General features: G+C 44.0%; 1 protein-coding gene across 1 annotated transcript in view; it reads left to right on the top strand.

The window, feature by feature from the left end:
- The window catches only part of DNAH5 (dynein axonemal heavy chain 5), a 227,512-nt gene that overhangs the window by 109,114 nt on the left and 92,882 nt on the right, over positions 1-25,516 (top strand). The window contains exons 41-47 of the mRNA XM_048507883.1: positions 391-544; positions 1,366-1,512; positions 10,049-10,290; positions 11,922-12,098; positions 18,571-18,775; positions 19,322-19,464; positions 22,506-22,640. Coding sequence (XP_048363840.1) covers positions 391-544; positions 1,366-1,512; positions 10,049-10,290; positions 11,922-12,098; positions 18,571-18,775; positions 19,322-19,464; positions 22,506-22,640 — 1,203 coding nt within the window. The remainder of the gene's footprint in view (positions 1-390; positions 545-1,365; positions 1,513-10,048; positions 10,291-11,921; positions 12,099-18,570; positions 18,776-19,321; positions 19,465-22,505; positions 22,641-25,516) is intronic.

Raw genomic sequence — 25,516 nt, 5'->3', positions numbered from 1 at the left:
AGATGAATGTCAACAAGTATTGTCTGCATCTGTACGTGAGCATAGAGGGGGGGAATTAGTCAACAGAGGGGCTGAAAGGCAAGAAAATGCAAGAAGCAGACCCTGATGTTTCAGTGCAGGGCTCTGATGTACGCAAGATGGGTAGAGTGACAATATAGTATCAGGAATAGGCAATAGCACAACCTTTCTATACTAACTAACCTATGTCAGAATAAGGCAGATTCTTTTCCCCTCATTCATACAGTGTGTTGGACTCTCATCCATGAAATTTGTAATACTTCTGGAATTATCCTAAAATTGTTGAGTTTGTTAAATTGGTCAACAACACTTGTCAACAAAGCCTGATGATGAAATTAGAAGTGATGTGATTCTTGGTGGCAATTGTTACAGGTGGAAGGGGCTGGCTTAATTAACCATCCTTCCTGGAGACTGAAAGTTGTTCAGCTGTTTGAAACACAACGTGTGAGGCACGGCATGATGGCGCTGGGGCCGAGTGGAGCAGGAAAGACAACGTGCATCCACACATTAATGAAATCCATGACAGGTATGGATAACATACAGGAACAACAAAATAACATTTTTTAACTTTCAAAGTGGCTCAAAATAGTGGGTAATCGGCCTGAGAATAACTAGTCTTGCGTCCAAAAGATTTATTTTGTATTATCAGGAGTTGTATCATCAGGAGTTTCTCTCTCTGGCATGATAAATCTTAGGGAACTTTTTGACTGTCTAGTCTTTTATATGCAAAGCTTCTGAAAGATTGTTTAATACAAGTTCCTCTAATCGTGGTGGGGATAAGAACAGTGGGTCCACATGGAATGTGCATTAGTCATGTTCAGTATTGTGCTCTGCACTGAACAGCAATTGGGATTTACAAAGAGATGCTTTTTAACCAGGTATGCCAGACATCTAGTGGCCAATGGCCAAAGCAGCACTAGTGGATCTTCATCTCTTGTTGGTGCAGTACTTTTGCAGTTGCTGGTTAAGAAAAAGTAAGAAAGTTCATCAAAAGGGGAAGTGTGTGTGTGACATTTACATATATGCGTTGCTTTAAAACAGATGCTTAAAATAGTGAAGAGTTTTATCTGAAGGCGCCATCTTGGGCTTAAGAGTCTGATTTGATTATGGAGAAATCTCAGGAAAAAGGCACATTTTGAACAAATAATTAACTTGTCTTTCATAGCCTTCCTTTGTCTAGTTTTCTTTAATATGTGCATTATAAGTAATTTAACAGTTCTAAGCACAGTCCATTCAAAATAATGGGACTGAAAAACGTGAATGTTGATGAATGAAACAGTAGTACAACATCACATTGTAGTGCCTGAAATAATAACAACATGCTTTTAAAAATCATGATTTCTGCAGACTGTGGGCAGCCCCACCGTGAAATGAGAATGAATCCCAAAGCCATCACAGCGCCTCAGATGTTTGGACGTCTTGATGTCGCAACAAATGACTGGACAGATGGAATTTTCTCCACACTTTGGAGGAAAACTTTGAGAGCTAAAAAAGGTGCTCAAAATGAATCTTTCCTATGTGAATATTTGTACCAAAAGAAAACTCAAACAGAGAATGTGTTTGCTTTAAGGTGCCTCAAAGCCCCCTGAAGTCTAGGGTTTTTGTTTTCATGGCCGGATTCAACTGATTCTGGTGGGTTTTCCGGGCTGTGTGGCCATAGTCTGGTGGATCTTGTTCCTAAGGATGTTTCACCTGCATCTGTGGCTGGCATCTTCAAAGGTGTATCACGGAGGGAAGCCTGTTACACACTGTGTCCAGTGAGAAGGGAATGTTTTAGTGGAGTATAAATTGTCATGTCCCCAGGTGGGGAACCAATCAGTAAGTGTTTGGGTGGAACTTGCTATGCAAGGGTGTGGTTGATAGTATAGTATTGCATGTGGGGGTTTTCCGTCCAGGGAGTGATTTGCATTTGTATTCCCTGCAGCAGCAGCAGTATTGGTGAATACAAATCCTGTGTTTGGGTGGAGTCCATTGTCCATGAACTTAGCATGCCCTTGGGATTTGCTTTTGGTGTTTTTAAGTACTGGTAGCCAAGCTTTGTTAACTCTCAGAGTCTCTTCTTTCCTGTTGAAGTTGTCTTGGTGTTTGTGAATTTCAATGGCCTCCCTGTGCAGTCTGACATAGTAACCTTCTGAATTGTCCAGAATCTCAGTGTTTTCAAATAAAATGTTATGTCCAGTTTTGTTTAGGATATGTTCTGCAATTGCAGATTTTTCAGGATGGTTAAGCCAACAGTGTCTTTCATGCTTCTTAATACGAGTCTGGATGCTGCGTTTTGTGGTTCCTATGTAGACCTTTCCACAGCTGCAAAGTATGTGATAGATTCCTGCAGAAGTGAGGGGGTCTCTCTTGTCCTTTGCTGAGCATAGCATCTGCTGTATTTTCCTGGTACATTTGAAGATCGTTTGTAGGTTATGTTTCTTCATCAGTTTCCCTATTTGATCAGTGATTCCTTTGATGTATGGTAGAAATATTTTTCCTGTGTGGGGCTGTTTCTCCTCAGTCCTCTGGGTTTCTCGTGGTCTTAAAGCTCTTCTGATTTCTGTTGTGGAGTAGCCATTAGCCTGAAGAGCCCAGTCTAGATGATTGATTTCATTAGGGAGGAGGTGAGGTTCACAGATTTGTTTTGCACGATATGTCAGAGTTTTGATTATGCCCCTTTTCTGTTGTGGATGGTGGTTGGAGTTTTTATATCAATGCCGGTCTGTGTGTGTTGGTTTTCTGTATACTGTGTGGCCCAGTTGATGGTTGGGTCTGCGAAAGACATCCTGGGTTTTTATCCATTTCTCCTGGATTCTTAAAAACCAGGATCCAATAATCTCCTCGTGGGCAAGGTAACTCTTGGAGCTTGGTAGGGAAGGAATGACAGGAATTTCCTTTGAGCAGAACCACAAATTATGGAATTTCTACCCTTTCCTTGTTGCTGTGGCTTATTTGGCTGATGTTTGTGATGGACTTATGAGCACAATGCTGGTTACTAGGTTTGTTTATAGAATGCTTCTTTGACCAACTGATGCTCTTTTAGGTGCCAATAATAGACTGCCTGTGATGACAATTTGGAAGGCACCTGAACCCATTCCTGCTTGATGGAAATGGGAAGAAGGAACAGCTTGCGTGTCTAGAATCTGACCAGAGGAAGAGGTTTTCTGAGTTCCCTCTGGGAGAAGCAGTTTCATTAGCCACTGCTTCTGCGGACTGACCTGCCTATCTCATGCATTTCTCACCTGCCCTTTCTCCAAAAAGCTCAAGGCTGTGAATGTGGGTCTTTCCCCCTATCCTATCCTCACAACAACCCAGCAAGGTTGGTTAGGATGAATGTGTGTGTGTAATTGTTCAAGGTCATCTAGCAAGTTTCATGCTATATTGGAACTAAGAGGAACTCTCTTCAGACCTGTTTGCTTTCCATTGGTTCAATTTGTGCATTTGTACATAAAAACATATTACAGAACTTGGCTAATTCCCTCCTACAAAAAAAGGACACTTAAAAACCATTCTGAAACTACTTCAGGGAAACCCTGGAGTACAAAACAATATATTGAACCTGCTGTTACAGGTTCAATATTTTAAACAGTATTTTAAACAGGGGGTTTCTCTTTTTTTCTCCTTGTCCTAGGGCTGCTGATTGGTGGAAGCTGCTGAAGGGTGGGGCTTCTCACATTTGTAAATCTTTTCAGTTAGTGCTGAAGGGGTGGGGCTTCTCACATTTTTAAATCTTTTCAGTTAGTCTCTGGAACCAGCAGAGAGGAGCAGTGGAGGACAGCAGTGGGCCAGAAAGGGCTGAGGCTTGACAGAGGCTTTTTCTCAAAGCCACATCTTTTAAACAGTGTATTTTAAACAGGGGTTTCTCTTTTTTCTCTCCTTGTCCTAGGGCTGCTGATTGGGTAGAGCTGCCGGTGAAGGTGGGAGCTTCTCACATTTGTAAATCTTTTCAGTTAGTGCTGAAGGGGTGGGGCTTCTCACATTTTTAAATCTTTTCAGTTAGTCTCTGGAACCAGCAGAGAAGAGGAGCAGTGGAGGACAGCAGTGGGCCAGAAAGGGCTGAGGAGCTTGACAGAGGGCTTTCTCAAAGCCACATCTTTTAAACAGTGTATTTTAAACAGGGGTTTCTCTTTCTCCTTGTCCTAGGGCTGCCTGGATTGGTGGAAGCTGCTGAAGGTGGGAGCTTCTCCACATTTGTGTAAATCTTTTCAGTTAGTGCTGAAGGGGTGGGGCTTCTCACATTTTAAATCTTTTTCAGTTAATCTCCTGGAACCAGCAGAGAGAGGAGCAGTGGAGGAGGGACAAGCAGTGGGCCAGAAAGGGCTGAGGAGCTTGACAGGAGAAACTTTATCTCAAAAGTCCACATCTTTTTTAAACAGTGTATTTTAAACAGGGGTTTTCTCTTTTCTCCTTGTCCTAGGGCTGCTGATTGGTGGAAGCTGCTGAAGGGTAGAGACTCTCACATTTGTAAATCTTTTTCAGTTAGTGCTGAAGAGGGTGGGGCTTCTCACATTTTAAATCTTCCAGTTAGTCTCTGGAACCAGCAGAGAGAGGAGCAGTGGAGAGGGACAGCAGTGGGCCAGAAAGGGCTGAGGAGCTTGACAGAGGGCTTCTCTCAAAGCCACATCTTTTAAACAGTGTATTTTAAACAGGGGGTTCTCTTTTTTCCTCCCTTGTCCTAGGGCTGCTGATTGGTGGGAAGCTTGCCTGAAGGGTAGAGCTTCTCACATTTATGGAAATCTTTTCAGTTAGTGCTGAAGGGGTGGGAGCTTCTCACATTTTTTAAATCTTTTTCCAGTTGGTCTCTGGAACCAGCAGAGAAGAGGAGCAGTGGAGGACAGCAGTGGGCCAGAAAGGGCTGAGGAGCTTGACAGAGTGGCTTTTTTCTCCAAAGCCACATCTTTTAAACAAGTGTATTCTTTAAACAGGGGGGTTTCTCTTTTTTTTTTCTCTCCCTTGTCCTAGGGCTGCTGATTGGTAGAGAGAGCTTTCGCTGAAGGGTGGGAGAAACACCTCACATTTATAAATCTTTTTTCAGTTAGTGCTGAAGGGGGTAGGGCTTCTCACATTTTAAATCTTTCAGTTAGTCTCTGGAAGTTCAGCGCTAACGGCCTTGAGCCTTGAGTGTTACTAAATAAAAACATATTTTAAAGGGATAGTAGAAGGTATAGAAGCCTTAAGAGGGGAGGCACCTTAATTAAAATTAGTATTTGAATATCTAAACAAAATTCAGATAGCCATGAAGACAGGAAACCAGCAGGGGATGGGGGGCTTTCCAGTGTTTTGCACTGAGTGTCGTGATGTATGACCTTTATCTGCCACTAGGGCATGAAGTCGTGGAGTGTGCCCTTCGCTGCAATGAGTTCCTGGCACTCAAAGGGAACGTAATGCGTTCTCTTGAAGGCGAGGTGGGCAGACCTGGAGAGAAGCTGAGAGAGAGGCAGAGAGGGCAACAAGCGAGGCACTCGAGGACCTAGCAGCCAGGTCCCACTTCCCAAAAGGTGACATCTCTTCAGATGTCATGGAGAATGTGAGAGTCTGGGTATTGGAGGGTGCCAGTCTGAGAATTAGTGGAAGGTCTCCCTTAGATGGGACCCCTTCCTTAGCTGGTGGTCAGATATCCTCGCACTGAAAGTGGATACCCTGAGGAGGTAGGGCTCCTTGTAGTGGGGTGATCTGGATCATTAGGAATATAGAGAAGTTGGGTTTGTGACAGGAGTGATGACCGCGATGGTAACACTTACCTAGTCAAGCGAAAGGTTACTTGGATGTCAACCGGGCTTCTAGATAGGCCAAGTTAGACAGTGCTGGGGTGGAGTCAGCAGTTGTAGTCCACATTGGTACCAATGACATTGGGAAATGTGGCAGAAGGAGGGGTTCTCAGAGGCGAAATCTTAGGCTGCTAGGAAAAAAGGTTAAAAATCCAGGACCCCCCAAGGTGGCATTCTCCGAAATGCTGCACCTGTTCCACGTCTGCAGGAGAGCTAGGCAAAGCCCGAGGAATACAGGGTCTCAATGCGTGGATGAGAAAGGTAGTGTAATAGGGAGCAGAGGGTTTCAGCTTTGTCAGGAACTGGGGAACCTTTTGGGATAAGGCAGGCCTGTACAAAGGGGCGGGCTTCATCTTAACCAAAGAGGGAACCAGGCTGCTGAAGCTCAGCGTTAAAGGTGGCAGAACAGCACTAAACTGATCCTTGGGGAAAGCCGACCAGGAGCTGAGGTGACTTACAGTTCGAATAATACAGAGTCCATGGGGATGCAGACACAGAGAGAGGTTTTTCTAAATCAACCACATACAAGCGAGGAGCATAGCAATGTGATAAGTGATAGTGTCTACAAAAGGCTAGAGGGCAAAACACATAAATCCCAGGTTAAGCGACAGAGACAGAGTATACAAGTGTCTCTATGCTAATAGTAGAAACATTAGGCCTAAAATGGGAGAGCTGGAGTACAGAGTTTTGAGAAGTGAGGACATTGATATAGTGGGCATCACGGAGACTGTGGTGGAATGAGGAGAACCAGTGGGATACTGTTATCTTCCCAGGTTACAGGCTCTTACAGGAGGAAGGATAGGACAGGAAGTATTGGGGGACAGGAGTGGCCCTCTACATCAAAGAGAGCATAGTGTCACATAAAATAGACAATAATGCAGGGGAGCTTGATTCCTCTACAGAAGCACACTGTGGATATCAATACCAGGGTGAAACAAAGTTTGCTTTTATTAGGAATATATTATCGTCCCCTGACCCAAAGTGCACAAGAGGATTCTTCTGAGATGGAAAAAGAAATTAGAGAGGCCAACAAAGAAAGCAAAAGTGTCGTGGTAATGGAAGCTTTGACTTTTAACTATCCCCACATAAACTGGAAAAAATGCATGTTCAGGTCATAGTAAGGAGAGAACATTCCTGGATATGCTAAATGATCTGTAGCTTAGGCAGATGGTTGTAGAACCAACCAGGGGAGATGTGATCCTAGATCTAATTCTATGTGGGACTCCAGGACCTGAATGCGGGGAAGTCAGTGTTGTTGAGCGATGAGGAACAGCAAACCACAATGCTGTCAGATTCAGTATCTCTGCATGCGAACAAGTGACAACTACTAATGTAGTTACATTTGCCTTCAGAAGGGGAAATTTCCTACTCAAGAAGATGAGGGGGGGATAGTGCTTGAGGAAGCTGAAAGGGAGAAAATCAAGAGGTAAAAAATGTCCAAAGGTGCTTGGAGGTTGTTATTTAAAAACACAGTCTTAAAAGCTCAGCTGTGGAATGTGTTCCTGCAGAGTTAGGAAAGGCAGCCCAGTCCAAAAGAAAGCCAACACCATGGTTGTAACAAGGGAGGTTGAGGTGAGTATTAGGAAAAAAAAGATGTCTTTTTTAGAAAATACCGGGACTTAACTGATGAAGAATACCAGAAGAGAACACAAATAGGTAGCAAAAGAGAAGCAAGAAGTTAATAGCTGGTAAGGGAGGCAAAAAAAAAGGATTATGAGGAACGCATGGCTGCGGCGAACATCAAGACTAACCAACAAACAGTTCTTCAAGTACATCAAAGCAGGGAAGCCAGCTATAGGGAAGCGGTAGGTCCGTTAGGCGATATGAAGGAACAAAAGGTGTGCCTAAGGTGACAGGGAGATTGCAGAGAAGCTGAATGAATTCTTTGCATCTGTCTTCACCCAAGAGTGAGGAAAATTCCTGCACCTAGACCAAGCTTCTTAGGAGGTGAATCAGGAACTAGCGAAGTTGAAAGTGGTAGACAAAAGGGAAGAAGTTCTGGCAGCCATTGATAAACTAAAATGCTACCAAATCCTGGCCCAGATTGCATTCATCCAAAGAGTTCTTAAAGAGCTCAAACATGAAATTACTTTGATGTTCTCACATTAATATGCAACTTATCCTGAAATCAGGCTCCATCCTGAAGACTGGAAGGTAGTCAATGTCCCACCATTCTTTAAGAAAGGGTCTAGGGGGGGACCGAGGAAATTACAAGGCCAGTCAGTTTGTATCTGTTCATTAGTCAGAAATTATTTGAGATCTATCATTTAAAGATAAAATTATTAAACATGCTTAGAGAAAAGCAAGATCTGCTGAGGGAAAGAGTCAGCATGGCTTTTGTAGAGCAAGTCCTGTCTTACAAAACTTACTAGAGTTCTTTGAGGGTGTAAACAGACATGTGGATAAGGGAACCAGTGGACATTGTCTACTTGGATTTCCAAAAGGCTTTGACAAAGTTCCTCACCAGAACCTATTGAAAACTCAGCAATGAGAATAAGAGGGAAGTCCTCCTATGGATTAAAAACTGGTTGAGGAGCAGGAAACAAAGTGGGTGTAAATGGGAAGTTCTCACAATGGAGAGAGATGTAGGGAGTGGTGTCCCAAGGATCCGTTTGGGACCAGTGCTTGCTTATTCATAAATGACCGTAGGGGTAGGTAGTGTGGTAGCCAAGTTTGCAGATGATACCAAATTATGTAGGAGTGAGTGAGAACCACAAAGGATTCTTGAAGAGCTCAAAGCGGACCTTGATAAATTAGGTGAGTGGGCTAGAAATGGCAAATGCAGTTCAATGTAGCGAAATGTAAAGTGATGCACATAGGGCAAAAAAATCCAAACTTCACATGCATGCAGGGTCGAAGTGCTATGATCTGAATAGGAAGAAGGGATTTAGGCGTCTTAGTTGATAGTTCCATGGGAATGTCAACTCAATGCATGGCAGCTGTGAAAAAAAAGGCAAACTCTATGCTGGGGATAATTAGGAAAGAAATTGAGAATAAAACTGCAAAGATTGTCATGCCCTTATATAAAGCCGTGGTGCGACCGCTTGGAGTACTGTGTTCAGTTCTGAGTAATACACATCTCAAGGATATCGAAGATAGAAAAGTGCAGAGAAGAACATGAGGATGATTGAAGAGTTGGAGCACCTTCCTTATGAGGAAGAGGCTGCAGCGTTTGGGACTCTTTAGTTTGGAGAGAGCGTCTGAGGGGATATGATTGGGGAATCTATAAAATTATGCATGGGGTAGAAATGTTGACAGAGAATTTTCTCTCTTTCTCTGTCTACTAGAACCAGGGGCATTCATTAGCGAAATGCTGGGGAAGAATTAGGACTAATAAAAGGAAACACTTCTTCATAGCGTGTGATTGGTGTTTGGAATATGCTGCCACAGGAGGTGGTGATGGCCACTAACCTGGATAGCTTTAAAAAGGGCTTGGACAGATTTATGGAGGAGAAGTCAATCTATGGCTACCAATCTTGATCCTCCTTGATCTCAGATTGCTAATGCCTTAGCAGACCAGGTGCTCAGGAGCAGCAGCAGCAGAAGGCCATTGCTTTCACATCCTGCATGTGAGCTCCCAAAGGCACCTGGTGGGCCACTGCGAGTAGCAGAATGCTGGACTAGATGGACTCTGGTCTGATCCAGCAGGCTAGTTCTTATGTTCTTATGTTCTAATGCAGTTTCTAGAGAAGATTCTGCCTTATTTTGTTTGTATTGAGAACTTCACTCACATGCTAAAATTAGGTCTGTTTTGCTCGTCTATTCCTGTTTGCTCTGACAAAGGTAATAGTTCTGCCACCATTCAGAGAGAACGTTTGTTTTGAGCTTATGGGAACTAATAATTAGAAACGAAAGTAAGGTGTGTGATCATCTTGTGTCCAGGACATTCTGATTTGGGTTTTGTATCTCATCTCCTTCTGTATGTGATTCAGTTTCACAGCCACCTCATGAGGTCAGTTAGACTTGAAAGATAAAGGGCTTGAGTTTCGTGGAGGTTCTTTCCGGCAGGGGAAGGAGAATTTCTCTTAGGCAAGATGATAAAAAAAATCTTGGTCAAACCTGGAGACTTGTGGGAGGCCTCTCACTGAACTTCCAGTCTGCAGATTTTAACTTGAGTTTTCTTTAGTTGAGGCCAAGACTTATCTCTAGGCCACACGATGACTCTGCCTCATCATGTTTAACTCTGTACAAAGATGTGAACATTGCAGGTGATGGGGCAGCTTTGAAATGTTTTAAAATTTCTTTAAATGAAATGTGTCTTTCCCATGACTGGGTTATAGGAGAACACATATGGATAGTCCTTGATGGTCCTGTGGACGCCATTTGGATTGAGAACCTTAATTCAGTGCTTGATGATAACAAGACATTAACACTAGCAAATGGCGATCGAATCCCTATGGCGCCAAATTGCAAAATTGTCTTTGAACCTCATAACATTGACAATGCCTCCCCTGCTACCGTGTCGAGGAACGGAATGGTGTTCATGAGCTCCTCAGTTCTCAACTGGAGTCCTATTCTTGAGGTAAAAATACTTCCATTTCATACCCTGTCTGCTCACAGAATCCAAGTACTTCAACTGTTCAGTTGCTTTTTGGCCTTTGAACTCTTTTGAATTCATCTATAGAATAGTCTGCAATACACACCAGGTTGACAGATATGAATGAGCAAATGTGTGGAAATATTTCATCCACTACTTATTACACCAGGAGTCCCCAATGGGATGCCCGCCAACACATTTTATGAACCCTGTCCAAGTGTTTTTAGACAGTGGATGTACCCACTGGAGGCTTATGATTAATATTGGGGATTCTTATTGGCTGTGCAATTAAAATAACACTGTTTCAGCTCAAGTGGTCCCCATACTGTTTCTTATTTTCTCCCTTTCCTTTTCTGCTTCATTTTTTTTAAAGTCACTCTTCTTATCCCCTGCATTTGGGCTTCCTGCAGAGGCCCTTCTGAGGTTGACTCCCAGGGTTCCCAAAGGTTCAAAAAAGATTGCTCCTCCCCCCCCCCCGCCCCGCCTGCATATGGTAGGTCTTTGTTGGATTGTAAACTTGAATATATTAGCAGAGTAGCATAAAAGAGACCAGTACACAGTTGCTGGTTTATATAAATGAATTTTACTATCTATTTAGGGAGGGTTACATGGAGAAGAAAATAAGAAAACCTTTCAATGCTACGGTAGTACTATACTTGGTTACAAGCTTGCACCTTGTAGTCTCACATGGTGCCCATTTGCTCAAACAAAGAAACATACTTTACTTTATAACTTTCTGTCAACGTGAACAATGGCATGTAATCAATGCCAGCCAAAACTGACCAATAGCTTAATCAATAGATTGACCATTAACTGTGACCTCAGTAACTAATTAACATGCACACAGTTAACCCTTTCATGTCTGAAGTGTGACAGACTCTTGCAAAATACCAACAGTCTTGCCTGCTAGATTCAGAAATGCTGAAATGTCTGGAGTTAGGGAAACAAAGCAGGCACAGTTGTAGTTCTTGGCAAGCTTCTCTGATTTGTATAATTACATCTATAATCCTAAATTCCTCCGAAGAAGGCAGCTGACATATGTTGGGTTATTTCATTTTATTCAAGTGATGCAGCTTATACATGACGAGTTTGACCTTCATAGTTGATCATGAAGTTGGTCTGTGGGTTTCCTCACACCTAAGTCCAATTCTCTGTGGAAGAATCAGTTGTCTGAGTAATATTTAAATTAGAGTTACTCTAAAATTGTTCAGTTTTATTGGGGTGCTGATACCTGTTTTTGCTGTTTGTCTGTTCTGTACTACTTACAGAAATATTCATCTATTGATTTCCATTGCCCTCACTTACTTTTGGTGGCCTTCAATAACATTATCATGTGGCCAGATTTGATTGCCTGTACAGTGTTGTAATGCCATCCCATTCATTATGTGATTATTTACCGGGCGGTAAACCCATCTAAAGTAGTGCTTGGGGTGCTAAAAAGGTTCCAAAGAATGTAGTTTGACAGGTAAGTAGTTTCATGTGGATGAATGGCGTACCTTGTTATCAACATCACTTATTGAGGTAAAAAAATAGAGAATATTCGCTACATCTCTAACTTAAATTGCATTACATAGTTTTGAAAGTTTCTGTGGTGGTTCTGTCCTTGTCTGTCACAGGGGTTCTTGAAAAAGCGATCTCCACAGGAGGCAGAGATTCTGCGCCAGCTGTATACCGCATCCTTCCCAGAACTGTATCGCTTCAGCATCCAGTCCCTGGAATACAAGATGGAGATGCTGGAGGCCTTTGTGATAAGGCAGAGCATCAGTATGCTCCAGGGCCTCATCCCTTATAAGGTGAAACGATTTATGCTTCTTAAAATAATCTAATTTCCTTTCAGAAAACCTATTGCAAGTCATATCACCCTTGCCTGCGTGGCTGTGTCAAGGGAAAATATACAGATCCTTTATTTGAACAGACTCCCAGAAATGTGATTGTGAACTGGCTCTGAATAAACCCTGCTTTACTAGGAATGCCATGTGTGAAATTATGGAGTCAGGATAGCAGTGTTTGTTTCATTTTTATGAAACATTTCTCCTTTCTGTTTCAAAATAATGTTCCTTAAGATGGATATTTATCTTCTGAGTTTACTTGGTAGTAGCACTTTGGGTACAGAATAGTGAAATGTTATTCCTTGGCGAAAATTTTGATTAAACAATTGATGGAGGTATCAGTTGGATAAGAATAATAAATTATAATCAGAATTGCCATTAATGTTTTTATCCTCTGTGGTATGGCACTGGGCAACCTCCTTTAACCTCCTGCAATTATAAGGAAACGTTACAACTGGCACCTGTGTTTCTTCTGTGTTCCAAAACAAACTCTATCTTTGAAGGCAGAAGATAACACAAAAAATACCAAACATTCTGTTTTCTAGTTAAGTAAAACTTGCTTAATTATCTAATTCTTTTTACAATTGTAACTGTGGCTGACAACGTCTCTTGCTTTTACTAACAGAAATAACTGGTCAAGCACAAAGGCTTCTGGGTTCTTAATATCTATTTGATTATGAATATTGAGAGTCTAAAAATTCGACAAACTAGGCCCGGCACTACACAATCACAGTCTTTCAGCTTAATCTACCTCACAGGGGTGGTGTTGAAAGGATGACATGCAGGAGGTTATAAGTCAGTTTAGATCCCCAGTGGGTACAAAACCAGAATGTAAATAAGTGAATAAATACTAGCTGTATGTAAGTGAAAAAATAGTTAAGTTGGCTTTTGCCATTTCCGCATGGCCACGCAGCGGGGGTGCATTGGCATAAACGATGCTGACACACACCCCGGGACCATTCGCATGGACGGTCACAGTAGGGGTGGGGAAGTCGGCTCAGCCTGTGCAGAGGCTGCTCTGTCCCCTGAATGCCTTACCGTCCCTTCCAGCCTTCCGGCACTTCGCACAGGCCAAGGGACACGCTCCCCTGCCCTGTGTGACAGCTCTGGAATCGCAGGGCAGGGGGGCATGTCCCCTGGCCTGTTCGATGTGCCAGAAGGCTGGAGGGGACTGTAAGGCATTCGGGAAAGGGGGGAAATGGCGCCTTCCAGCTGCTGCCATTTGCGCGGCAGCAGTTAGAAGACACTGCTTCCAAAAAGCAGCATCTTCATACCACTTGGGGGTTGCGGGGGCGGTGCTGCTGCAATGCAGCAGCGGTGGCCATGTGAACCCCTCCCCAGGGATGCTGTTTTTAGCATCCCTGGGACGCTCTTTACCGCCCATGTGGAAAGGGCCAAAGTCTCAGTTGGTACTAAGTTCTCAAACGTATTGCTGGGTCTTTGGATGCCAAATGCAGATAGCAACTACTAAGATATGGGGAATTTTTTCTGAGCATGTACACAGCTAGGGAATGCTCTCCAGCAAAATTCACAGAGGAGATACATTTTTGGAAAGAATATCCAGATTAGCCCACAGAATAGAGAACAGACACCCCCATTAAAATAGAAGTCAAGAACGTCATTGTAGATTGAAAGTGAGGAAAAGTGCCAGGGCCAGTTGGATTTGGGGCAGAATTTTATATTGCATGAAACTTAGCAAAGGATTCAACAATTGAATAATTGGGCAGAAGTTTGTATTACTGTCATTCCGAAACCCATATCAGTCTTGAGTCTTGACCATGAGATTCTAGCTTCTGTGCTTGGCAAATGGTTGAACAAATTTCTAAGCCAAATATATAACCTGCGATCAGACTGACTTTGCAAAGGGTAGGCAGTTAGTCTGGAATAGTCACCTTGTGATCAGAATAATAAACAAAATAGGAGTACCCAAACATTCTACTGTTTTGAAAAAGCCTTTGACAAGGTCAACTGGCAATTCCAATGGGTTGTTCTGAAAAAGCTTGGAATAGGCTTGCATTCTCAAGATGACTTGATATCCTTTATATGTTTGCTGAAGTACAAGTCCTAACAAATATTTATTTGTCCTCACATAGAGCTAAGTAGAGGAGTATGGCAAGGATTCCTGGTATCTTCACTACTGTATAATATTGAAAGTGTTCAGCCCAAGAACGAGGCAAAACTAGTCCTTAAAAGGAATGAAATAAAAAAATGAGATGGAGGTCTTGTTATACATCAATGACATTCTGTTTGTGATTCAGGAAATTTGGGAATCTATGTTAGCCCTGACTGGTATTATAGAAGCTTTCGGCAATGTCTCTGATTATAATATATATGGAACAAAGTCAGTATTGGTGCACAACTAAAGCTGGAAATACTACAGATAACAGGATGAAATTGGGCATCTAAAGATATTAAATATTTGGGTTTAAATGTGATAAATATCAGGGAATGATTCGAATATAATTCTAATTGTATTAGCTGGCTCATACAAAAATAGAGGAAGATCCAAAATGCTGGTCTCAGATGAATATTTCTTGGCTAGGAAGAATAGTGGTTCTTAAAATAAAAGTTCTTCCAAGATCACTCTTTTAAAAAAAAGTAATTTAGAGAATGTTTAAGAAACATATTTGGTGTCAAAAAAAGTCCAAGAAGTCATTGTGGTGTTTTATGTAAGTTACAACAAAATATCATTTCACAACATTGTTAATTATCATCCTGTATCTATGTTAATCCATCTTAGAATGGGCTAGGAAAGATGAGAATGTGAACGTATGGTATATCAAAAGCATCAGCTTAGACACATAGCTGTAACCTCTTGGCTGTGGTTGAATAAGAGAGGAAAAGGTTGAATGGAGATGTAATTTTGATGGCAACAAGTCAGGTTTAGGATCAGTGGAGTAAATTAGTGGATAACTTTACAGTATTGTTAGGCAGTAAAAGGTTTGGCCCAGCTGGCATTCAAGGTGATTTTTCAAAATGGGAAAAGGATGGACTAGCAAGATTAATGGACAGTTATGAACATGGGAAAATATGGTTGTGGGGAGACTCTGTGGTTGCACAAGACTGCAATACTGACATATTTAAAAAATTATCGACAAAGCAGCAAGAGCAGAAGACCCAAATAAGCCATTAACCACAATGCAGAAATTATTAAATGGAAGTGGTTAGTTGAAGATTCCAGACATAACTATTGAAAAAATTGAGCAGTAGCTGATCCCCAAGATGTGGCTCAACATCTTTAGAAACATTTCCTGGATTCTGGAGAGTATTAAGATCAGAGAAAACAAATTGACCCTGTTGGACTATAATGTGGAAACCAACCTCTTTTTCTTACCAAAGGGATGTATTCAGCCTTCTAAGATTTTGGGGATTTAGGTTTATTTCGAACTATTAACCACCTCCTCAGTTTCCAGATATTCTACAAGTAGTGGGTGCACAGGCTTTGGGTTCAGTGCTGTCAGGTAAGATGTGTAGTTCACAAGGAGATTTCAGAGATCAATGAGGCTGGAGAGATCGTAAACAACTAAAAAAACATTTATTGACAGGCTGGTTTTAAGGAACAAACCAACAGCACTGGTCTCTAGGTAGACAAAATAGAAGCCTGGCCAAGTCACATCAATTTGAAACAAGTTATGGCTTAAGTAAGCAATTAAAATGGTCTTTAATGCTTTCAGGCACAAACCGGCATTTAGCTTGTTAGGTTGAATTTCCCCACCAGGATCCCCACCAGCCTGGCCTTTCCCCAGAGTCAGACTAAGTGGCACCAGGTCTGTTCAACCCCAGAGACAGACCTGCCAATCAAGCCCTCTTCTTCTCTCCCAGAGATGCAGCTCAACCGCTCGGCCCCACTGCCAGGCCGAGCTGCCCTTCCCTCAGTCTGCTCTTTTTCCTGAGCCAGGCTGGAGCTCTCCCTGCGAGGCAGAACTCAACTCCTGCTTTCCCTCTGGCATCTCATCCCCCCCCCCCAAGAGCAGCACTCCTGTGGGCAGCGGTGTAACTTTAAAAAATGGCGCCTGGAGGTTACCCTGGGCACTGATCCCACATCCAGCCCCCAGTTGAACCCCCCCCAGTTGAACTTCCCCCACCCCCCACAAACTGAGTTAAATTGCAGTAGCAAACTCACTGAAGGGGGCTTGGAGGGCTCCTGTCTCTGCTGCAGGGATGCCACTTGGCAGCTGTGGATGCCAGCAAGGAGAAGGCAGGTGGGAGGGAAGGGAAGTCTGCTGCCAGCCCTGGGCTCCCTCTTGGCAAGCTGCGCAAACCTCTGTCGGGCCATAGGCACTGCCCTGCTGCTGAGAATGGGGTGGGCTGGGGGAGCTCAGCCAGGGGGAGGCCTTACTTACTTACTGAGTTAAATTGCAATGGTGTGCACGCTGAGGGGGGCTGGGAGGACTCACTTGTTGTGGCTGCAGAGCTCCCACTTGGCTCATGCGGAAGCCAGCAAGGCAGGCGGGCAGGCAGGCAGGCAGGCTGGTGGGAGAAAAGCCTTCCCTGGCACACCCATCGCTGGCCCTGGACTCCTGTCAGGATGCCGTTTCTACGGGGGGGAGGGAAGCCATGGGGACAAGCTTTGCTTTTTGCTTTGCAGGTGTTTATCTAATTCTTGCCCTTGAAGCTCTGTGGTTGAAACAGGCTCATGGCTATACTCTTACTGTTGCTTTGGTTCAAATGGGGGTGGGGGGGGGGGAATTGCTGCAACATATTATCAACAGTTTTGGCGCCTTCTCACCAGAACTGTCTTTCACCGTTACTCTCATGTCTTCAATAAAATCCTTGAACCCATCAAGCGAGCTATTGTCTGAACGTGGAGTTTATTTTATTTTATTATTCAACTTATATTCCACCCTCCCCCGAAGGGCTCAGGGTGGTTCACAACAAACAAACAACATCAAATAAATAATAAACAAAGACCGTACATTCAGTACTGGTGTACATTAAAACAGCATTTGACATTAAGACAGTTCTGCATTGTATCATGGTCTACTTCATGCTTCCATCACCAGCTGAAGTTGCGCATGTTCTGTTGGCAGTTATGGCTTTATGTCCAAGGGCTGGCTGGTGCCCCTCGTACGAGGGATATGAGCCCCGCTCTTGAAGAAATGGTTGCAAAGTTTGTAGAGGGAGACCTGGACTTAGACTCTGAGACTTTGAAGTCTGATATTGCCTTGACAGCTCCCGCTACCTAGCACAGCCCTTGAGCCTAGGAGGAGTACGTTTGGTCTAGCCAGAGGGGCCTCTCTGGGAACATTGCGAGAGGATTACCGGGCACCAGGACAAGACCCAGTGGAGTGATATGGGTGGAGGAGTGCAACCTTGGCTTTGGACTGAGACAAGAACCGACCAGCATGAAAGTGCGGTGTGGCTCACTCAACCATGGTTGAGGAGTCAGGCTCAGAATCCGAAGACCCAGTCACTAAACTTGCAGGCAAGAATGCCTAAGGACCCCCCTCCCCCGCTCATGTCTGGCACATACTGAGGAAACAGCATTTAATATGTACAATAGCACACCTGGGAGAAAGCAGTTGTTTTGTTTGCCTCTCTTAATCTACTCAAGATCTTCCTCTGACTCATCCTCCTTGTGACCATCTATTTCACAGGTGTCAAACTCACGGCCCTCCAGATGTTCATGAACTACAATTCCCATCAGCCCTTGCCAGTATAGCCAATGCTCACATTGGGAGGGACTGATGGGAATTGTAGTTCATGAACATCTGGAGGGCCGTGAGTTTGACACCCCTGATTATGTTGTAATGCCCATTAAGCATTACAAGTCAATACCTGTATTGTCCAACAGCTGGCAAAACCTTTTCCTTTTAAGGGCAGGATGACCTCTTGTCTGTCGCAGTACCCAAAAAACTGCAGTCTACAATTTCACTTTCCGGTAGCAGCAAAATGATGATAGCAAAGTGCTGTAAGCAGACGACCAAATTATGATATTTGGTTGAAGAAAAATGTGGTTTGTTTTGATCATCTCCAAAACTACAGTGTTAAAACAAGATAGTAAGGAAAATAATGATCAAGAATTACTTGTACAGTCCTCGGCTATGTTTATTGATTTCTGGAACAATTTTTTAAAATGAAGTTGGCAAAGAAGTTCTAAATATGGTACTATGTTTGGATTGGTAACATTTGGAAATAGAAAAAGAAATAAAAATGGGATAACATGTAAGAATAATTTTGTTTTGAATTATGTATTAAAGTAAACATTTTGTAAAATTAGCAATGCAAATTTAATGTATTTTGTAGTAACAAGTAGCTTGTATATATTTAGATTGCATATATCTATAATTAAGACATTCACAGAAGAGATCTTCTTAAATTAAACTGTGTTAAGAATTTCAATATGTAGCTTCCTATGGACACCTATGGAACTCTTGTTGTGTGTCTGGGAAATTAACAGTTAGGCAACTAAACATCATGGTGTTTTGCTCCCCAGGAGCAGGGAGGTGAAATAATAGGAGAGTACTTGGGGAGGCTGTACGTCTTCTCCCTAATGTGGAGTATTGGAGCTCTGCTGGAATTAGAGGACCGACACAAGATGGAGAACTGGCTCCGTGGTCATGAAACTATCAAGCTGGACCTTCCTGATATCCCAGAGGGAAGTGAAGATACCATGTTTGACTACTATGTTGCTGGTGATGGTTAGTGAATCTGCACCATTTGCTATGTATCAGTAACAGTCATATTCAGAATGACTGAGTATAATTAAGCAGTTTCTGACTTATGCGCTTTGCCAGAGATCCAGACTGGTTATTGGAGATTTCTAGCTGCATTTGGCTCCAATGATAATTTGCCTTGAGGTAGGATCAGTATTTAAAACATCTGTGAAGCTCTGACCTTGCTTTTCCCCTGCTCTGATTGAATCCATCCAAGAGTTTCTGTTGGGGTGACCACAAAACTAACCTTTCCCGTGGCTCTACCCTGCTCGTGTCTGAGCCGTGGACATGCCTTTCATCCTCCTGGCTTGTGAATGTCCCTCACACAAAAAGGGGTGCATAAAAAGACAGCTTAGCCATGCTTTGAATGGTCTATGGCTCATATTAAAGATCTCTCCTACTCCTCTGATTTTGTTTATGCAAATGGGAAAAAGCACTCAGAAATTTCTGTCTAGTTTTCCTACAGTGCCTACAAACTACTTGAAGTAGAAGGCTTTTGGAGGAGAAATCACTGTGTTCTGTTTTGGCCAGGCAAATGGATGCATTGGAACACCTGCATGGAAGAGTATGTGTATCCTACTGACAGCACCCCAGAGTATGGGTCCATCCTAGTGCCCAATGTTGACAACGTGAGAACTGACTTCCTTATCCACACAATTGCAAAGCAAGGCAAGGTAATACAGTGTGGCATTTTCTATTGGCTCATAGGCTTCAAGTAGGCTTCAAGCAGGGCGTTTTAAATTATATTACATTAAATTTTTATCCTGCCTTATTCCCACAGGGCTCAGGGTGGGTCACAACAAAAAATTGCAGTTGTTAAAAATATTATAAAATCTAAAATACCAATACAAACATTAGAACAACACTACTTTAACGCCAAACTATTAAATATCCACCCCCCCCCCCCTCTGGAAGCAAAAAAAAAAAGGATGATTTTTCTTCATTTCGATCTGGCTGGCTAGATGGAAAAGGCCTGGTGCAAGAGCCACATTTTACAAACCCTGCGGAATTGCCATAACTCCCACAGGGCCATGACATCACTTGGTAGCTTGTTCTACCAGGCCAGAGCCAGGGCTGTAAAAACTCCCTGAGGCCACCTGGATATCTCTCGGGCTGGGGACCGCCAAAAAGTTCCCCTCCAATGAACGGAGGGGCCTTTGAGGGCAATATGGGAAGATGGGGTCTCGAAGATATGTAGGTCCAACACTACTTACGGCCTTAAAGGTTAACGCTAATACTTTGAAAATGACCCAGAACTTGACTGGCAGCCAGTGCCGTTCTTTAAGGACTGGTGTTGTGTGGTCTTGACTGGCTGCCCCAGTAAGCAGCCTAGCAGCTGCATTCTGGACAAGTTTCAGTTTCTGGATCAAAGACAAAGGTAGACCAGCATAGAGCGAGTTACATCTTGTCAAGGACTGGCAGCTGGAAATCCATGGGTCTCGCCCCACAACCAAGCCACAGAACCTCCGTCTTCTTTGGATTCAACCTCCGTCTGCTCGTTCTCAACCTCGCAATCTGGGAAAAAATGGAGAGTAAAATTGAATTTTGTGAAGAAGTCCACCCACCATAGTTTTGCAGAGAGTTTACCCGGGGTGTGGAGCGTGGTCAAATTTTTGTGATCACTCCAAACGTCAAACGGGGTGGGGGTGGGGGTCCACCTCCTCCAGGCAGTGGCACCAGTCTCTTACCATCCAATTTACTTCTGATCCCGTAAATTTTCTGGAAAGGTAGGCACACGGGTGCAATTTATCATTGGGCCCCTTTTGCAAGAGCGCCACTCTCATGGCATGATCCGAGGCATCGACATGTACTACAAAAGGCTTAGAGGGGTCACCATGATGCAAAGCGGGCTCTGAAGTGAAAGCCTCCTTCAATTTTATGAAAGCCCACTCTATGAGAGTCCACTCTAAGACCCCCTGGGTCTGATAGCCCCAGCTCCTTTATTTTTAGTTCTCAATAGGTTGGTGAGAGGTAAAGCTACCTCAGCAAACTGAGGAATAAAATCCCGATAAAAGTTGGCAAATCCTAAAAATGACTGCAATTGCTTATGAGTCCAGGGAGCTTGCCAGTTTAACACTCGATAGCCCCAAAAGTCCAATTTATTCTGGTGGAACTCACATTTGGACAGTTTCACATGTAGTTCATTTTTCAGGAGTCTCTGCAGCACCTCTTGGACCAATTTAATACGTTCCTCCATGGTTTCAGAGTAAATCAGCACATCATCCAGATAAACCACCACACCTTTGAACAGAAGGTCATGTAACACCTCATTGATTAAGTTCATAAAGACCCCCAGGGCCCCACTTAAACCGAAGGGCACGGTTCTGTATTCAAACTGACCATAGCGGGTATTGAAAGCTGTCGTGCCCTCCATCCCTTTAGCAATCTGCACTCTATAGTAATCTTCCCTCAAGTCCAACTTCGTGAACACTTGCCCCTACCCCGGTCTGGCTAACAAGTCTTTGATCAGAGGCAGGAGGTATTTATTACACATCAAGACTGCATTGAGACCCCTATAGTCCATGCACAATCATGGAGTGCCATCCTTCTTTTTCTGGCACTGGAGTAGCCCATTGACTGGTGGTCGGTCTAATGAATTTGTGAGCCAAATTCTTATCCAGGAATTCTCTAAAGGCCACCGCTTTGCTGGGGCTCATGGGGTAAAGGTGTCCTTTGGACATTTTTTCCCTGGGGATGAGTTCGATTTCGATGGGATGGCAATTTATTGCATCCCCCCTCCTCAAACACTCGTTTTAAGTCCTGCTAGGGAGGGAGAATGGTTGCCATCTGCTAACCTTCTCCCACCATTACATCCACTGGTTTGGGGTCCTCCACATCTGTTAGTTCAATGGGGGGACCTCTGTGAGTCCCGCAAGGGGGTTCAGGGCCCCCACCCCTGGCCTCTGAGCTTTTAAAAGCATGTCCCTAGAGACCGGCTTGGCTCCTGCTCTCTCCAGGCTCCAGGGAGGGCAGAAGCTGGGCTGCAGGTGGGAAGGGGGGCAGAGCACCACCCCCTGTGCATCCCCGGAGACTGGCTTCTGCTCTCCCCAGGACCTGGGGAGGGCAGAAGCCAGCCGGCAGGGAGGCCAGGTAGGGGGCTGGGCACTGTGGTGGGAGAGGTGCATGCCATTTTGTCATGTTGGGGGGGCGTTCGGCGCCCCCTCACATGACCAAAAAGCATGCACCCAGTATGCCCCTGCCTTGGTCCACATTCTTTGCCCATTCTGTTTACCAGGACTTTTTCCTCCCTTGCTTCTGAGGCCTTTACCTCTGTGTTCTTGACCATTCCCAGTCATTTTTGACATGACCTCACTGTTCCTTTCACTTGCTGCCTTCTCAGCCCCAGATTTCTTTCCCCCTCAAACACAATTTCTTCTTCCTACTTATGTAGACAATTGAGAGTAGTGTTGACAATAAAGAAGTAAAGAAAACTGGTTTGACCCTACTCTTGACTTTAAGATGGATAATCTAGTCACTTCCAGAAACCATTCCCATCACCCAATCTTTGATAAAAAGTGCCATTAAGTTTTAATTGAATTATGGCGACCCCTCGTGGGGTTTTCAAGGTGAGAGATGGTGAGACGGTGGGGTTTTCAAGGTGAGAAACAGGCTTCTCTGTTTCTTCAAATGAGTAATTTGTTTAAAAATAGAACCTTTGCCAGCATTCTTGTCTTGCCTATCCTCAGACTCATTTGAATTCCCTTCCCTTCTCCAGGCAGTGTTGCTAATTGGTGAACAAGGGACTGCGAAGACTGTCATCATCAAAGGCTACATGTCAAAATATAATCCTGAAAGCCACATGGCCAAGAGTCTGAACTTCTCATCGGCAACTACACCTTTCATGTTTCAGGTATTTAGGATTTTTCATCTCTCAAGTGAGAATAAAGCTTGCCTTTTAGTACTCTGAGAATATGCCAGAGCTTATTAGAAAACTGTTAGCAAAATATTATATTTTGTACCATATTTTCATCGCCTACTATCTTGCTCCTGGTATTTCAAAGAAAAACAACAACATATAAGTAACTAAATAAATAAGTTTATTGTTACCGTATTAACACAAAAGGAAGGCGGCCATGAATGTAGGGTAACCCCCACCCCTCTTAGAAAATGTTATACACCAAAATGGTGTACTGAACATAATTAACTTATATGACTCACACATGTTTTACTTGACTTTGACCCGCAAGCCAAATTTATGAACTGTTAAAGCTGAAAAGTATTTCAGTCAACCCCGGATGAGGAAATATTCAGTAACTGCTGCGTCACACAACAAAACCGTCTCCTTCTCTCACTTTCTCTCTGAAGCTGCTGTGGCGGGCAGCTGGAGGAAAGACGTGTATCAGTACACAAGTAAAATACTGTAAGGGTTGGAGCACATGTGTATAAGTTCAGGATCTCTGCAACACCCAATATACATTTGGACAACTATTTTGTTTAAAAAATAGAACAGAGTTTTTGGTGTCTGCAGCCATTTTATTAAACCTAATATACCTGTCCAGAGATTATGGTAATGCCAGCAACTTAAAAGAGATTTAAGGTGTTATGCATAGGCTGAAAGTCAGTGACGGAGGTATAGATTTTTTATGGAGTAGGTTCGGGGGGTGGGGACATGCTCCACCCGCCCCTGGGGGCATGACCACACCTACCCAAGCCCCACCCTGGCCTCAGTACTTAAGAAAGCAGCTCTCCAATGCCGGGGATGGCAGACTCCCCTGCCCCCCCCCCACACCTCACTGGCTGGGCTCCCAGCTGGCAGCTGGCAGTCCCTTCTGCCCTCCCTCTGGGCGGAAGCGTAGCTAGGGAAAATGGAGCCCGGTGTAAAATCTGAGTTTTGCAGCCCCCCCCCCCGCCCACATGGGCAGCTGCTGTGATGCTGGAATCCACCCCCAAACAGTATCACTTTCAATGTTGTTTTAACTGGGGACCCCAGATTCTCCCTTTAAGGTGGATTTAAAAGGAGAATCTGGGCTCCCTTGTTTGAACACCATTGAAAGTGATGCTGTTTGGGGGTGGATTCCAGCATCACAATCAGTTTTCGGGTGAATCCTCCCCCACCCTGAAACAGCATCACTTTCAGTGTTTAAACTGGGGACCCCAGATTCTCCTTTTAAATCCATGCCAAAGCGGGTGGATTTAAAAGGAGAATCTGGGGAAATTTGGGGGGTGCCAGCTGTCAGGGGTACAATTGTTAAGCTAGCAGCACCAAAATTTCAGGGTATCTTTAGGAGACTCTTCTGATGATATCACCCAAGTTTGGTTCAGGGGGTCCAAAGTTATGGACTCTCAAAGGTGTAGCCCCCATGTCCATTAGCTCCCATTGGAAACAATGGGGGATAGGTGCAACCCTTTTGGGAGTCCATAACTTTGGACCCTCTGAGCCAAACCTCACCAAACCTGGGTGGTATCATCAGGAGAGTCTTCTGAAAAATCTCTGAAATTCTGGTGCAGCTAGCCTAAAAACTGCGCCCCCTGCAGGCCAAAAACTGAAAAACACTAAAAATACAAAAACCAAACAAACCTGAATGTTTTTTTGCGCCCCCACGTGACCAGATGGGGGGTGCCTGGGGACATTTGACTCCCCATGGCAGATATGCCCCTGATGCCTGGAGAAAGTGACAGTTTAAAATAAATAAAAGTAACCAGGCCCAGCTCTTCCCCAATTGTTTGGCAGCGCTCTGCAGACCAAAGTGATCATTCTGCACCCTGCTCACAGGTATGCAGAAAAGACACAGGAACATCTTAAGGACACCAGAGTGAAGCCTTGATGAAGTGTGCAATCTGAAGGAGGGGAAAGGAACCCGGAAAGAAAAGCCACCTTGAGTATATTCAGCCGTCTGACAGTGGAATGCACTCCGATCTGCACCCCTGCAGGCCAAAACCTGAAAAAACACTGAAAATTACAACCCCCCCACAAACAGGTGGCAGAGCTTCGGACATTTAATGGGGGGGGGGTTTGAACCCGGGAATCCCCCCCAACCTACGTCCTTGCTGAAAGTGTGCTCCTCTTAAAGTGGGGAAGAGTTTTGATTTATACCACCCCTCTTTCTCTGCTATGCGGAGACTCAAGGTGCCTTAAGTTCCTTTCCCTTCCTCTCCCCAAAACCGACACCTTGTGAGGTAGATGTGGCTGAGAGGGTTCTGAAGAACTGTGACTAGTCCATGGTCACCCAGCAGGAATGCAGGGGTGTAGAAACAAATCTGGTTCACCAGATAAGGCTCCGCTGCTCATGTTGAGGAGCAGGGAATCAAATCCGATTCCCCAGATTAGCGTCAACCTGCTCTTAACGACTACACCACGCCGGCATTTCACAAGGGTTCTTCTCTCCAATGGACCCTAAAGCATCCTTTCTCCCTTCCTCTGTAACAGCTCTGTGAAGTATGTTAGGCTGAGAGAGGGTGACTTGCCCAAGATCATCCAGTAGATCTCCATGGTAGGGTAGATGGTTAAATTTGGTTCCCGCGCTGGTTCTCTTTAGCTAATGCATTAAATGCCTCCAGTATGGTGAGCTGGCATTTCACTGAGTTTGGTATTGGTCCAGATCCAGTATTGGTCCAGATCCGGGGCCTGACATTCTGGACAGCTGTTCTGTTGGTCTTTGTTTACTAATGTGCTTGGCTATTAAGTTCCCATTGTACACAGTGCAAGAACTCTCTTAATACTATGTTATTACAAAGAGAGCAGACGTGTTTACATCTATTATGTGCATTATAAATATAGGCTGCTTC

The sequence above is a fragment of the Sphaerodactylus townsendi genome, linkage group LG09, assembly GCF_021028975.2.
Source record: "Sphaerodactylus townsendi isolate TG3544 linkage group LG09, MPM_Stown_v2.3, whole genome shotgun sequence".
Taxonomy (NCBI): domain Eukaryota; kingdom Metazoa; phylum Chordata; class Lepidosauria; order Squamata; family Sphaerodactylidae; genus Sphaerodactylus; species Sphaerodactylus townsendi.
Note: the sequence above shows the minus strand (reverse complement) of the source record. Positions and strands in the feature narration are given on the sequence as shown.